Source organism: Actinia tenebrosa, unplaced genomic scaffold, assembly GCF_029948245.1.
Source record: "Actinia tenebrosa isolate PJP-AT-01 unplaced genomic scaffold, QUT_ActTen_1.0 PGA_scaffold11__36_contigs__length_13525064, whole genome shotgun sequence".
NCBI lineage: Eukaryota > Metazoa > Cnidaria > Anthozoa > Actiniaria > Actiniidae > Actinia > Actinia tenebrosa.
This window is the reverse complement of record NW_028292571.1, coordinates 5,025,631-5,040,535: the sequence shown is the minus strand read 5'-3', so window position 1 is coordinate 5,040,535 and position 14,905 is coordinate 5,025,631. Positions and strand designations below refer to the sequence as shown.

The following is a 14,905-nucleotide window of genomic DNA, read 5'->3' as shown; positions in this document are numbered from 1 at the left end:
TGCAAAACCTTAGTTTAAGGTTATTAATCGGCTCGTTTTTGTTATGAATGTTTTTCTCCTGGTCAATATATAACAATAATTTTAGTTTGGAAAGACAACCGGTATCTTCTCAGATGATGGCAACCATTACACTGCAACCCTTATTCATTCATTTTCTCATTGATGACATCACGCGCGTTTCAACACGTGATCACATTTGATGACGTCAGAAATAGCGGTAGGCTGAATGTCCAGTCCCGAAGACGAACATTTTGCTTTCCTTTTTTTCTAAATATTGCCGCAGTTTGTGAACTTCAGTCAGTTTTTCAAGTCGCGATCGACCTCAAGGTCAAAGTAACATCCCCTACTGAATGGAAAACAAAGCAGACAAAGAGCTTTACGCACAGTTTGTTACTTTTAGTACTGCTGGTAATATACCTCCAGAACTGTTCCAGCAATCCTGGATCCCTCAAGCAAAAGGACTTGCTATTCGAGGCATTGGAAACATCATTTTATCTGAAAAAATAATTGTTCCCGGAGAGTTTAATCCCTACAAGTTCGTGTCCAAGAATTGGTGGGATTCAGTTAAAGCTGTTAAGATAACATTCCCTAATGGCCTACCTGGACCATCTACTAGAGGACATATAACAGTATCTCAGGTAAAGTGCATCAAAACGAGTTTGACAATTAATCTAGTAAAGACGCGTACAATAGGTCAAAAGAGGTGCGCGCGAGCTTCTTTTTTTCGCTCGCGTCTGCGCGCGCAGCAAACTGATCGATCGAATGAGCTGCGCGCGCGCGTTCAAACAAATGAAAGAGCAGTTATCAGTATGATTGCAAAACGATACGGCAATTTCGTATCCGTACCGTAATTACCGTAGACGTAACTACGGATTATGATTGGATGAATTACTGGAAATCAATTCTAGTTTTACGGCATATCATACCGTTTACGTGCTGTAAGACGTCAGTCACTCGTCGGAAGACCGAGTCTATTGAAGAAATAGAAAACGCGCGCGTGTGCTGTGTGCTGTCATAAAGCACGCGGGGGTTGGCAGAACACGAGAGAAGTGTTGGGAGAAGCACGACGCGTAGCGGAGTGCTTCTCGACACTTCTCGAGTGTTCTGCCAACCCCCAAGTGCTTTATGACTGCACACAGCACAGCAAGCAAGTTTTTTATTTCTTTTATAAAATACAAATTACAATAATAGATAGGAATGACGCAACGGAAAGTGCGCGCGCGTGCAATGTGCTCTCATAAAGCACGCGCTCCAAACCAATCAGAACGCGACATTCATAACAGTTATTTTATAATGTATAGCATTCTTAAATATACAGGTAATAAAAACTATGACGCACGAATTCCTTCTACATCCGTCATTTAAAGTTGAACAAGGAACTAAGCAGCAACTTGCAAAAGTTAACATTGACAGAATTACTGTAGGTTATGAAGTAGTCAATTCTAAATCGTGCGTAAGAAACTTAGGCGCGTGGTTTGATTCAACGCTAAGTATGTCTGCGCATATAAATAAGACCTGCGGCGCAGCCTTCTACCATCCACACAACATAAGTCGAATAAATTACGCAAATTCTTAAGCAAAGATGATGCTATTACACTTATTCATACTTTTATAACATCACGTCTTGATTACTGCAACAGTCTATTGTATGGTCTTCCAGCGTGCCAGCTTAATAAAACACAGCGCGTTTTTAACGCTGCCGCGAGACTCATTTGTTGCGCACCGCGTTGTTTATTACATTACACCACTATTAGTTGATCTACACTGGCCACCAGTGAAAGAACGTACGCAATTTCAGATCTTGCTATTTGTTTTCAAAGCTATAAATGGTATCGCACCTAATTACATTTCTGAGCTTATCAACATAAAGGATAAGTGGAGTTATAACTTAAGATCAGCAAAAGTTTATTACTTGCCCCATTTAATAGCAAGACCAGGATAACAATGGGGAAAAGGTCATTTTCTGTGGCGGCACCCGTTCTCTGGAACGCACTTCCCGCAGACCTTCGCGCCATTAAAGACGTTAGTTTGTTTAAGCGCCATCTTAAAACCCACTTTTTTAAATCAGCATTTTGATAGACATCCTCTGTCTATCTCATGATATATATTTTTTAGTTATGGCATATATTTTCAGTATATATTAATATATACTTATTCATTTTATTTGTAAATAGTTAAATAGTTACATATATTATTAATGAAATGCACGCATGATCATTGTATGGAATGCGCACACAATAAGTGATTAAATTATTATTATTGTAATTTCTTTTTTTATTCAAGGGCGGTGTCTTCAAAGCAGTTTACTGGACAGATGAGCTACTAGAATACCACACCTCAATGCACCCATACACAAAAGGTGATTTCAAGCTCTTATTCATGTTACCAACTCAGTGTTCCACACCAAGCGATGACGAAATCAAGGCAATTTGGGATTTTCTCTACAGAATGACAGGCTTTAAGAGCCAATGCGTATTCAAAATCGACCCCAGCTCAGGGGATTATTCATGCGTATGGCTGTATTCTTGGATCATAGAAGTGTATTTTGGTGCGGGAGATATTATGCCAGCAGCCGTGGTGGAAAAGGTTCGAAATAGTGAGAAGTTCTCGCGGGAATGGAAAATTTGTATAATGAAGGACGATGTACAGGTCACGCCATCTGAATATTAAAATGAAGTTATTCTTTCTCCAGCTAAACATTTGAAATAGTTGTAGCTAAATTACGAGTGTACTGTAAGGAACGTTTAGAAATATACTAAAACGTCATGTAATCAAGATAAATGAACAATGTGTTCATTTAGTACTAGTGGTCGCTAAAGAGGGAAAGTGTAGAGAGTGTACGGGAGAGAGAGTGGAAGAATGAAGAAAAAACAAGTAAGAGAAGGGGTGAGAAAGAACAAATGAAAGAATGAAAAAATGAAGAAAGAAAGCACGCAAGCAACGAACGAAGAAAACAGAAAAAGGAGTAAAAGAAGAAAGAATGGAAAAATGAAACAAAAGAAACGGGAGGCGGCAAAGAAGGTTATTGCTGTAAAATGTGTTTGACATAATATGGGCTTTTGTTCCAGCAAACTTGTTCATAACAATAAACTAACATTAGAACTACGCGAAGGTCAAAATAAAAGGTATCCATGCAAGAGAATTACAAGAACATTGATAGTTGTTTATTCCAGTAAAACAATATATATCTTAGCACTGACAAGTGAAGTAATTAGAGCGGTTTTCATTAACCATGAAACAAAGTGTACTAATTAAAGTGTAATAGTCAGATAAAAACAATAGAGAACAAAAGAATTAGGTTATGAAAATCACTAGACCTAATACAGTGAAATGAATATTAGGCTAACACACTTCAGTAGAACCTAATTATATTGTTTTCTTTTGTCTATTTGACTATTACACGTTGACTAGTATTTTTTTCCCACGGGTTAAATGCCTTCACTCTATTCAAATTAATAATATCTTAAATAAATTGAAATGTAAATTGCAAGTATTCTACAATAGTCTAAAATACTTTGTTTTAGTATTATTATCTATATAAAGTCAAAACCTTTTTTTACAGGCAATTCTTTCTTATTTATTTCTATTTATTTCCCAAACTTAAGATAGCTCATGAACAGGCTGTTGAGATAAGGGGGACCAGGCAAAGAGAAAAGCCAATAGCCAGTTCACAGGCTAACGTGCAAAATGCATCAACTTCACTTCTGAGGTGATCAAGCCCCTTGCCAACCCGACCACCTTCATTTCCTCTCTACATATTGCCGTTGCACTCTAACCTACAAGATTAGCTTTATTTTACAAGTTGTATTCAATCATCTGAAATTACTAAAATAAATTCTTTACAAGTCCAGGATATCATGGGTCATCCAGCCCCATTAACTCCTGCTTTGAAAAACACAGGCAACCCATGATGGGTTTGTATAAAATTATGTTAAATAAGCTATGCATAATTTATATACAGTATCTTATATAGAATTTCAATTTTTTACTAGCAGGAATTCTTTAAATCTCCTCCTTCAGGGAAGCGAGATTCAGGAGGTAGTAGTAGCATTTCAAACATGAAATGCATGAAGCTCTAATTCTTATTTTATGTGACTGCATTATTTGTCAAGTATTTTGTGTATACACCTATACCATAAATCTTTGTCCAAGCAGAAAGCAAGAAGAAAGAAGCTGATGACTGAAATAAATGGTAGGTTGTCTTGTGATCTACTCAAGTCAGACTTTTTTTTGAACCAAGGGGAATATGTGACCTTAGTTCCTGGTAGGTATACTAACATTGTTGGGCAGGTCAAGGGGATGAAGAGCAGTGACCATGCAGCTAATCAATAGACCTATCCCAAATTTGCTTGACTGACCACGAAACGATGGTTTGAAGTCAAGATTGAACTTGATTCTTTTATTCATCAAGTTCAACCTTGACTTGAAACCATTGTTTCGTGACCAGTCAAGCGAATTCGGGATAGGTCTATTGTTCCTGTCAGATTACCGAAACTTCAAATACACAATGAAACCAAACAGATCTGTTGGCAAAGCATTGTTGAAGCCTTATCTGCTATTTGCCATAAAATTATAGATGAAGGTGAAGTGTGATATGTGAAGATGCACATGAAAATGTTCATGGTCTGTAAATGTACTATAGATATAAGTCTGATATTACTAAATTACAAGACCATGCATTCCAGCATTCATTTCAGGCTGCTTCCTGCTTGTTGCTTTCAGACTGCCTGAATGATGATTCTTAGAAATCAGTAGATGTATATTTTTATCATTTTAAACAGAATTTTAAATAAAATAGTATTTACTATATTTGAATATTAATTATATTTTAAAAAGCTATAACCCTTAAATGCCTGAAGTAAGGAACCATTTATAATAATAGGTTGGGGGAGAGGAAGGTTTATGTGGATTTCAAGGAAGGCCATCTATTTTTTCAAATGACAATTATTATTAAGGGCAATTATAATGGTATACAATACCATTGAAAATGAGGGGAAATGTCAAAAGAAACAAAAGAGTGTGGTAAAAGAAGAGATTTTGAAAGCATTTGTATTAAGTTTGTAAATTATCACTGCATGATGTTTCTAAAAAGAGCTATTAAAAGGGTAATACTTTAAAACCCAGAATTATGTGCATATAAATATATACTTGTAGCCCCTCCCTCTTCCCCCCTACCACCCATACTGGCAGCCCCCCCTCTCCCCAACCCATAAATTATGGATGGTCCCTAAGTAAGATTGTCACACCTTATTACCTCTAGATAAATTTCCCTTATCAATGGAGATAAGAGCAGAAAGTACTTTGATCGTGAAAAGCTGTGATTAGCTTCAAGATGATAATACTTATCAAATCTTTTCTTGACTTATTTATAAGCCTGAAGCGAGATGACGTTTTACCCCCGACTCTATACCATAATAGTTTTTTAAATTCTTTCATATTAAAATTTTTCATTCCTTAGAGAATACAGGAACAATAGTCATAATTAAAGAACAAAAGCAATGTGAAAAGGATTATGGTCTAGAGACGGGGGTAAAACGTCATCTCGCTTCAGGTTTATTGGACTAAGGCTTTGTGACTGGTTGCAATGGAAAGACTGTGTTATGCTTCCCCTTTATAAAAGTAGTTTAGTTTAGAGAACTCAGAGAAAAATCAAAATCATTGAATGGAAGGGGGAAGCAACAAGCAACTCTACTCACATATGATGGCAAAGTCAAGCATCAAACCCTTGACCACAGCAGTAAGAGATGGTACATTTGCAGCCCACACCACCAATGATTATCACAAGAAACAAAAAATACTCTTTCCCTTGCTGGTTAAAGTTATAAATTATCAACGTTGGTTTATTTTGGCTCTTCTTGCTTTTGCTTTTTCCTTATCAACCCTTTTCTTTAACTCCTCCTTGTATGATATAATGTCTCCTTTCCATGGAGTAATTGTCTGCTTTTCACACACCCAAATTTCTTCAGCAACCTGAGAAATAACAGCCAGATGTTATTTTTATTGAACATGAATGATAAAGAATGGCCAAAATTGGAAGATATCTGGCCAAATTCCTCATAGTCTTTACCTACCAGTCATCTTAACCAGTTGCATTGATTGTTATTTTAATTCAATTTTTTATTAATAAATGTCGAACATCATAGAGGAAAAAGAAGCTGCCTTGAACCGTTATAAATTAACATATCTTACCCACCTGATTGATGAGTCTAAAGTCATGGCTCACAAGAAGAAGACCACCTTCAAAATCATTGATGGCTTCAGCAAGTGAATCAATTGTCTCCATGTCCAAATGATTTGTAGGTTCGTCAAGCAACAGGAGGTGGGGAGTCTGGAAGGCTAGCCATGCAAAGACTACACGACATCTCTGACCATCTGACAGGTTAGCCATGGGACATGTCTGTTGATTGAATCATTGAGAAGCAAACAATTACTGGTTTGTCCATTTTAGGCCATGCCTTATTCCCTTGTGTATTATTTCTTTGCTAATACCACATCTACATAAAATAACTGTTTCTGAATGGCCGTTATTTATTTCTAAATCCATGCAATTAATTAATTGCACAGCCCACACACATGAATTAATTGCACACATCTGGGAACTTTGTGCAAATATTTCCTATACTAATCAAACCTTCAATTTTTTACCTTTATTCAGATCTTATTAACCGAGCGGGAGGTCTGTACGGGATAATCTTGACGAAGGTCTGTACCCGACCGAGGTCAAGATTATCCCTTACAGACCGACCAAGCTCGGTTGATAAGAGTTTTATTATATGACCACTTTTCATTGAAAAGGACAAAATGTTTTCGCCGTAAGATTAATATGTGATCGGACCGGTCAATACCGGAGAATCTAGACCAGTCCACGATGCGATCTATCCAATCAGATTGCTCCATTTGCTAGTGTCCAGGCTCTAAGATTCACGGTCATATAATAAATGAGGAAATAAACCATATTTTACTAACCTGCTGTTTGCCTGTCAGTCCGTATCTTCCAATGGATTTTCTCATGTCTTCTATTTCTTTCACCTCAGTAAAACATTTCATCATGAACTCCAGAGCAGAGAGCTCTAATTCAAGCATGTCTTGTAAATGCTACAAACAATGAAAACATTAATAAAAACAAGCTTTTTACATGCAGCCTTGCTCTGTTGTTTCTGTCCCACATAGGCCAGTGTTCTGAGTATAAACATGATGCATTCTGATCTAGATTGGGTACAAACAACCTCATATAAGGCATGATGTTCCAGATATTTGCACTCAAGCTAGACCATGATGCAATGTATTCACTAGCTCAGAAAAGCACTATGTTGTGTTAACATAAAAAAACATTTTTTCTCATTTTTTTATTTGCATTTTTTATAAACTATAATTCACTAGTCTTTAAACTCCAGTGTATGCGGGCTTAACCTCAAATCCAGGAGTTGCTTGTTTTGTTATTTTAATTTCTATTCTGCTTTTGTTAATCGACCTCAGAAGTAAGGCTAAGCCTGCATACACTGGAGTTTTAAGAGTCACAGGGGTGGATCCAGGGGTGGTAAAATAGGTGACTAGTCACTGCCCTTTCACTCAAATTTCTCAGTATTTATGTTATTTAACAGTCACCCACCTTTTCCTCGAATTCTAGGTAAAAACTTTGTAACATTCACCCCCCTTCTAAAATATCTGGATCCGCCCCAGAGTCACCAATAGAGTATAATATAGAGTAAAGAATTGTTTTTCTATCTAAGAGTATTAATAAAAGATCTATACCTGATGATATCTACAGATCTTCAAGTGTCCGTGCCGTCTTATAAGACCATCAGTAGGAGTCAAGGATCCTTCTATTAATTTTAAAAGAGTTGATTTGCCTGCTCCATTTGGTCCTACTAGAGCCACTCTTGTATCAAGATCTAATCCAAAGTCTAGATTCTTGTAGATGTATGGCTAAAATTTGAAAATGATAAATTCAATAATTTAATAATTATTGAAGGAATAGAAAATGTGCACGTGTGCTGTGTGCAGTTATGAAGCATGTGGGGGTTGGCGAGAGAAGTGTTAGGAGAAGCATGACAAGTAGCAGAGTGTTCTGTAAAATACAGAAAGCACACGCTCCAAACCAATCAGAACGCAAGATTCATAACAGTTATTTCATATTTACAATTATTGCAATAATAATAATAACAACTACAACAACAACAATTGCCTTAAAACTGATTCATTTTTGACTTTCGCATTTCTATTCATACCACATTTTCATTTAATATTTTTGACTGGGTAATGATGCTATGCAATGTCAAAATGTTGTGGTATTTCATAAGATACTAAGGTGTTTCTTATGGATTTAAATACATTTTTAGTTTATAATCTTTGCTTTAAAATATTGATATTATTATCAATAATAAATCATCAATAAAATTAATACCACTGTTATTATTTTATCAGACATACCTTATCTACAGAATATCTGAAACTCATCATCTGAACTGAAATGACAGGAGGTGGAAGCTTGCCGCAGTCAGGAAAGTAGAAACTAAGTGTCTGCAAGTGGAAAAACAGATACTTTCCTTTTTTACACATTCCTACGATAATTATATTTGCGTTTTCTAATCTTTTTTTAAGTCTTTGTTTATTATTTACTTTGAATACCTTAATGAATAAAAATAATAATCACATGTGAGTAGAGTTTTTTTTGTCTATAGAGTTACTTTATTCCAGGATTTTTCTTAAGATTCTTTAGGAAGCACAGGTGGCATAGCATTGAAAGCATCACTGTAGGTTACAATTCATAGTGGATGCGACAAATAATAATTAAATGAATCATATGAAAATAAATTAAATAAATAGAAAATAAAAAAACTCTTTTTTCTTTATGTTACCTTGTCTCTGAAAACTTTTTCTGTCAAACCTCCAGCCTTCATTTTTGCAAGAACTTTCTCTTTACTTTGAGCTTGTCTAGCAAGCTTTGCAGAACCATGACCAAATCTAGCAATATAGTTCTACAAGTAGGAAAAAAAGATAAATTAAAACAACCTGTTTTTCTTCTTTTTTTTCCCTTTCATATTCGTTCATTCGCTAGAATATCATTTCTTTGTTTAATTGTTGTGCATGAGAAGGCACAAGAATAGGGATACAACTCAGACAAGGTTTTGCACCAGCAAGTGTAACAATATCTAATCGTTTCATAAGAAAGAAATTCAATTCCCACAAGCAAAGGGATTCTATTATTCTGCCATCTAACCACTGGCAAGCTGTAGTATGGGCATTGGCATGGGCAAGTGAATTTGCACCGTTTTCTCAAGGATGTGTGCGCATCCAACTTGATGGGCCTCAAACTGAAAACCGCAAATTCAGTAAAGATGAAGACAGTTTTCTATTTAAAGTGGATGCACAGGCAATCTTGAGAAAACGATCTATGGAAAAACATTGCTCCAAAACAAATTGTCCTATTACTAGTTAGACTAAGGAAACATCTGTTTTCATGTTTGGAAGGGAAAATAAACACTTACCACCATGTGTTTTATTTCATCCTGTTCTCTGTTGTACTGTTTCATTTGATTCTCCTCTAATTCAGATCTTGTTTTAATATAAGAATCATAATTTCCCTAAAACATTTGAAAAAATTCTTGATAAGATAAAATTTTATAAATTTACTTAACTCTATACCAATCAGTTATTACAATAACAGTGGTTTTCATAAACCTGTGAAATAAATACTAATCAATAGTTTAAGTATAATAGCCAAATGACAGCAAAAGAAAACAATGGATATTAGGGTCTATTAATGTGTATTAGTTTAATATTCTATTTTACGTTAAGTTGATCGTCTAATAAACTTAATTACAGTACCCCTTACTCTCTAAATAATAAACTTTGTTATCAAACTCATTAATAATTCATGAGGAAAACACAACAGAAATTACGACCATGAAAAGTGTTGCAAATCTGATACAAAACTGTGTTCATTTGCATAAACTTTAAGTCGGATTTTCTTGGCCAAATTCACTTTAATTTTGAAAATTTTAGTGAAACACAAAGGAACTAACCTAGACGTTTGGTAAGTCATATACAGTATTCGTGTCTGTGTTGTATCAGACATACAATCACTTGGCTACGCCTCGTGGTTGTATATCTGATACAACACGGCCACTCATACTGTTTATATTACTTAATTTCACATAAGGTTAATGAAAACCACTCAGCTAGTTATTTAATAGATATAGAAATCATTTAATCAGTATGTTGGTGAGAGTTGTGTGCCTAGACCATTATATGTAGTATCAGTGAGAGTGGAGTGTGTCATATGCATAAACATTAGCCTCTGGTAGATATAAGGAGACTATGCAATGACTCCTGATATCACAAAGCATTTTACACGCTTGAAAATGTTAAAGAAAATGCGCAATTTGTAAATAATGAATTATTATTATTAAAGGGAAAAGTAAAGATTTAAAAAAAAATTACTTTATTATGTGCTGTCTACTTACTCCATAATAATTGAGTTTTCCTTGTGTTAGATGAATAATATTTGTACAGACTCCATTAAGAAAATCTTGGGAATGAGACACTATGACTAAAATTCTTTTATAGCTAGAAAAGGAAAGAAGAGAAAAACAACTTCTTCATTATGGATAAACAATGCAACATGGTATAAAATCAAAGATGTTACAGAGTCTTTGCACCAAACCCCTACCTGGGGTCAAAACAAAGACAAATGCATGAATTACTGTAAAAAAAAGATTTCAATCCTCAAGAAAAGGGAAGTCTTTTACAGGGCTTAAAATAACAGCTGGTACGTCACTGGTCATGATGACCAGCCAAATTAGTTTTAGCTTGGCCATAGAGTCCATATACGGTAACATTGAATCAGAGACCAAAGAGGTGGGTGGTGAGGGCTCATTTCCTGTTATAAGTTGCCTAATGCTTTGAAACTAATTTAATACAATAAGTATGTTTCACCAGAAACTGTATTTCTAAGAGCCTCTATTGCAAAATATTCAGGGTTTAATTCCAATTTCCAGATAAGCCCACCTCCCCAACCCAAAATTGTGCTCTGTGGTCCCTTTGAATATAGTCAGAATTATTATAACTTACTCTTTTAATTCTTCCTCCAGCCATACACAAGCATCAAGATCCAAATGGTTAGTTGGTTCATCAAGAAGTAGGACTGAAGGTTTAAGAAATAAAGCTCTAGCTAATGCTATTCTCATTCTCCATCCACCAGAAAAGTCTTTAGTACATGTGTTTTGCATGGTTTTTGTAAAGCCCAGTCCATGGAGAATCTCGGCAGCTAAGACCTCAGCTTTTTCGGCATCTAGCTCCTCCAGTCTCTCATATACCTCAAATAATCTGGTTAAAAATAAAGATATAATGTATCAAATAATATTCTAAATCAATGCCAGCAAATTGATGCCATTGGATGAATGGCTGATATTCATAGATTTTACATTGCTGATTGTTTTTTTTTTATCAGGATAGATAAAGATGTTATTATTGTTATTCTTAAATATCAGATCTCACCTTATCTACCATAATAATAATAATGGGGTTTTTATGTAGCGCATTTTATATTGCCTCAATGCACTTTACATGCAGTGGAGGACTTTACGGGCAGCATATTAAGGCGCTATCAGCAGCCGTGCAGCTTACAATCAGGTGTGATTTGTTAGTACATATAAGTGTTATGCCTCCAAATTGGGATAGGCTGTTGAACCGGGACACAATCCCCTACTCTTACATGAATAATTCAACAGGTTCTTTCATGTCCCCCATTTACTGTAGGTTAGGAAGGGTTTGGAGACAGGGCCTACAGTTTTAAGTCCTTGATTCTCATCTATATTGAAAATACGAGGGACTATAGAAACTAGTACATTATACGGAGGGCTGTGAGACTTTATTCTCCGAGTAGTTGTTGATACCCACTAAATTTTCAAATCTAAGCCCGCTGTACCCCAAATATATAACCAAGGGGTCATATGTATGTGTTATTATTTCGAGCAATTTGATCAAAACATAATAATTGATGGCAAGAGGTCAGTTACACATAGTGTATCGCTTCAAGGATGTGTCCATCATACCATCCCATAACCCACAAGGAGTTACAAGGCTGGTATTAAAACTCGGCCTTTTATGTCATCATTCCAATTGCCATTCAATTTCTCAAAATCGTTTCTCACACTTTATCTTGAATGAAGCTCGTAAAAAAAATGCCTTACCGATCACTTGCTTCATCGCCAAGGTGAGCTAGCTCGGCAGCCTCTGCCTCCAGCCTGTGTCGCTCTTTATCAACCTCCATAACAGCCTGGAGTGCAGTTTTATCACTAGCTTCTATTTCTCCGTGTAAATGAAAGATGTCAAAGTGTTCTGGGATGGGAATCTCTCTTTTACCAATGGCCATCAACATGGTGGATTTACCTGAAAGTTTATAACAGCATTAGTACTTATAATGTACCTGCAACCCAGACAATTCTAAACACAGTCCATTTTTGAAATTTGCCTTCTAGGACTAAAAATAATATCTGGTCAGTCGCCAGTCATGATGGCAAGCCAAATTTGTTTTAAGTTGGTTATACCTCATGTCTGGCTAAATGTTACTTGTCAAAATGACCAGCAATTAAGCAACAAAAATGGCCAGACAATTTCCAATTTGATTTGGCTAAGCAGTGTCTGATGAGCCGACGTTATCTTTAGTTATGGCTTTTGAGAAGTCAATAGAGAGGTAGGTGATAGGGGATATAGCCTTCTCATTCTTATTTATCCTCTAAATTTTAAAGTCTTCCTTTCTTACTCTTATGCATACTAATAATATTTTCAAATCTTTGCCCCATCTTTCAATAAGCCTGAAGCGAGATGATGTTTTACCCCCGTCTTTAGACCATAATCCTTTTCACACTGCTTTTGTTCTTTTATTATGACTATTGTTCCCGTATTCTCTAAGCAATCAAAAATCTTATATGAAAGAATTTTAAAAACTATTATGGTATAGAGTCGGAGGTAAAACGTCATCTCGCTTCAGGCTTATTGATGGAAGCCATAAACCCAGATATTTGAAGTTCCCAAGGTCAGAAACGAAAAGTGCAATATTAGTTCACAAATAAAACAACTTATTCTGCACTCCGTTCAGTAATAAAGCAGGCAGGAAGTGGCATAAGTATAAAGAAGTGTAAGGAGTAGCATGAGCCATATACAAGTGCTTCTCACACTAAGTGAAGTCTTCTTTAGTGCTTACGGTGCTTCCAAAGTGCTTTATTGTTGAATGGAGCACGGAAAAAGCTGTTTTATTTGTTTTATCATATAGCTACTTATTTTTTCTATAACTAATTTTTTTCGGTATTGAATTTATTTAGGCAAAAAGAAAGACGCTCACAGGATCTAGCAGCACTTCAGGTGCGCTGATGGGTAAGCACTGTGCTCTGGTCACTAATGAAGTGCAGTTTTTCGACATTATCATTATTTTTACCACAATTGTAAATTTTCTCGCGTGCTGATTGGTTAAAAAACGTCGTAAATAAGAGGCCATACCAACAAATGGCGTCATGCAAGATTTCGTGCAGTCTATTTCCTAGAGTTTTGTGAGTTTTGTAGTAAAAAACAAATTTACGATGGTTTAGCGTGGTATGTCCTCTTATTTACCACGATATGACGCCAAACGTTGGTCAAAATTAGTTATGGACCCACTCGGCTTACGCCTCGTGAGTCCATAACATTTTGACCAACTTTTGACGTCATATCGTGGTAAATAAGAGGGCATACCACGCTCAACCATCGTAAATTTGTTAAATATAAACCTTTACTTCTACTGCATACTGAAAACAAGCCTAAAGCAAAATGAAACAAAGTTTTTAGGAAAAGTGTATTTGAACCTTAATATTTGAGGAAAAAACCCTACGTAATTATACTTCAAAACAAATAAATCCACTTAATTTTCGCTATTTTCTAAAAAAAATTCACTATTTTGAAAATATTTTTTATTCCTCAACAGGTCTTCGTTTACTTCTGTGAACACGAATTAGAACATATTTTCTACACTAAATATTTAACTTATTCATAATTTTTTTTGGTCGATTATTTAACATCTGAAAAAATCTGAGTTATAACCATTTTAAACAAGTGTAAAACTCCTATATCTATTCACTACGTTTTAAGCTTCAATAAAATGAAGATCCTGAACGAAGGAAAGAGGTTTTTAAAATATTCAAAGGACAGCAAGAAAGAACAAGATTTTTTTCTCCCTCAAGGTGCCAGTAAAATGTGCCAAATAAATAGAAATCATATATTTGGGAACGTGATTTTATGGCTCAAGGTGAATAGCGGTTTCTAAATATGAACCAGAAGACTTTCTATATAAAAGTTCGGCTGTGAATGACTTTATTACTTTGACATAATTTTTTTAACTATATACGTCAGCTTCCTTAATACGTACCACAACCATTCAGCCCAATAAATCCGTATCTTCTACCACAGTTCAACTCTAACTTGGCATCTTTCAGTAGTTCAACGCCATGAAAAGTTATAGAGAAGTTCTCGATCTTGAGATCTTTTGCTAAAGGATGTGAGGCCAAAACGCCGGTACAAGCTCGTGAAGAAAGCTCGAGACTTTGCTCGACGCCATTTGAAATTTGTTCTTCTTTTGAGTTTGCTGCCGCTTTTGGCTTCCCCCTTGACTGTGCTGCCGCCTTTTTCTTTGCTTGACGTTTCTTGGCGGATTCTGAAGGCATATTATGTGGAATTGGTGTATAATTCGGAGTTTAAATTCGCTTTGAATGAAAAAATTCCTTGTCTAAAATTTTTCTTTAGCGCCTTATGTTGCAATACCACACGTGGTTTGGCCCACGCTTTCTCGACTAAACTGCACTCGGATCTCCCTCGGTTGAGACTCGGATACTATTCGGGACTGTTTATCAAGCCGATACTTTATGCGATTGAA

The 14,905-nt window shown here is 35.7% G+C and overlaps 2 protein-coding genes across 2 annotated transcripts; one reads left to right on the top strand and one right to left on the bottom strand.

Moving 5' to 3' along the window:
* The first annotated feature begins 350 nt into the window (after window positions 1-350).
* LOC148912383 (uncharacterized) lies at window positions 351-2,670 on the top strand. The gene is made up of 2 exons (XM_089027605.1): window positions 351-638; window positions 2,284-2,670. The coding sequence occupies exons 1-2, from the start codon at window positions 351-353 to the stop codon at window positions 2,668-2,670; spliced, it is 675 nt and encodes a 224-aa protein (XP_088883731.1).
* Window positions 2,671-3,142: 472 nt separating this feature from the next.
* LOC116307819 (ATP-binding cassette sub-family F member 2) lies at window positions 3,143-14,772 on the bottom strand. The gene is made up of 11 exons (XM_031718136.2): window positions 14,402-14,772; window positions 12,195-12,393; window positions 11,074-11,328; window positions 10,467-10,569; window positions 9,489-9,584; window positions 8,859-8,978; window positions 8,431-8,520; window positions 7,753-7,926; window positions 6,967-7,095; window positions 6,194-6,397; window positions 3,143-5,970 (listed from the first exon to the last, which is right to left on the bottom strand). The coding sequence occupies exons 1-11, from the start codon at window positions 14,694-14,696 to the stop codon at window positions 5,830-5,832; spliced, it is 1,806 nt and encodes a 601-aa protein (XP_031573996.1). The 5' UTR covers window positions 14,697-14,772; the 3' UTR covers window positions 3,143-5,829.
* Window positions 14,773-14,905: the final 133 nt, after the last annotated feature.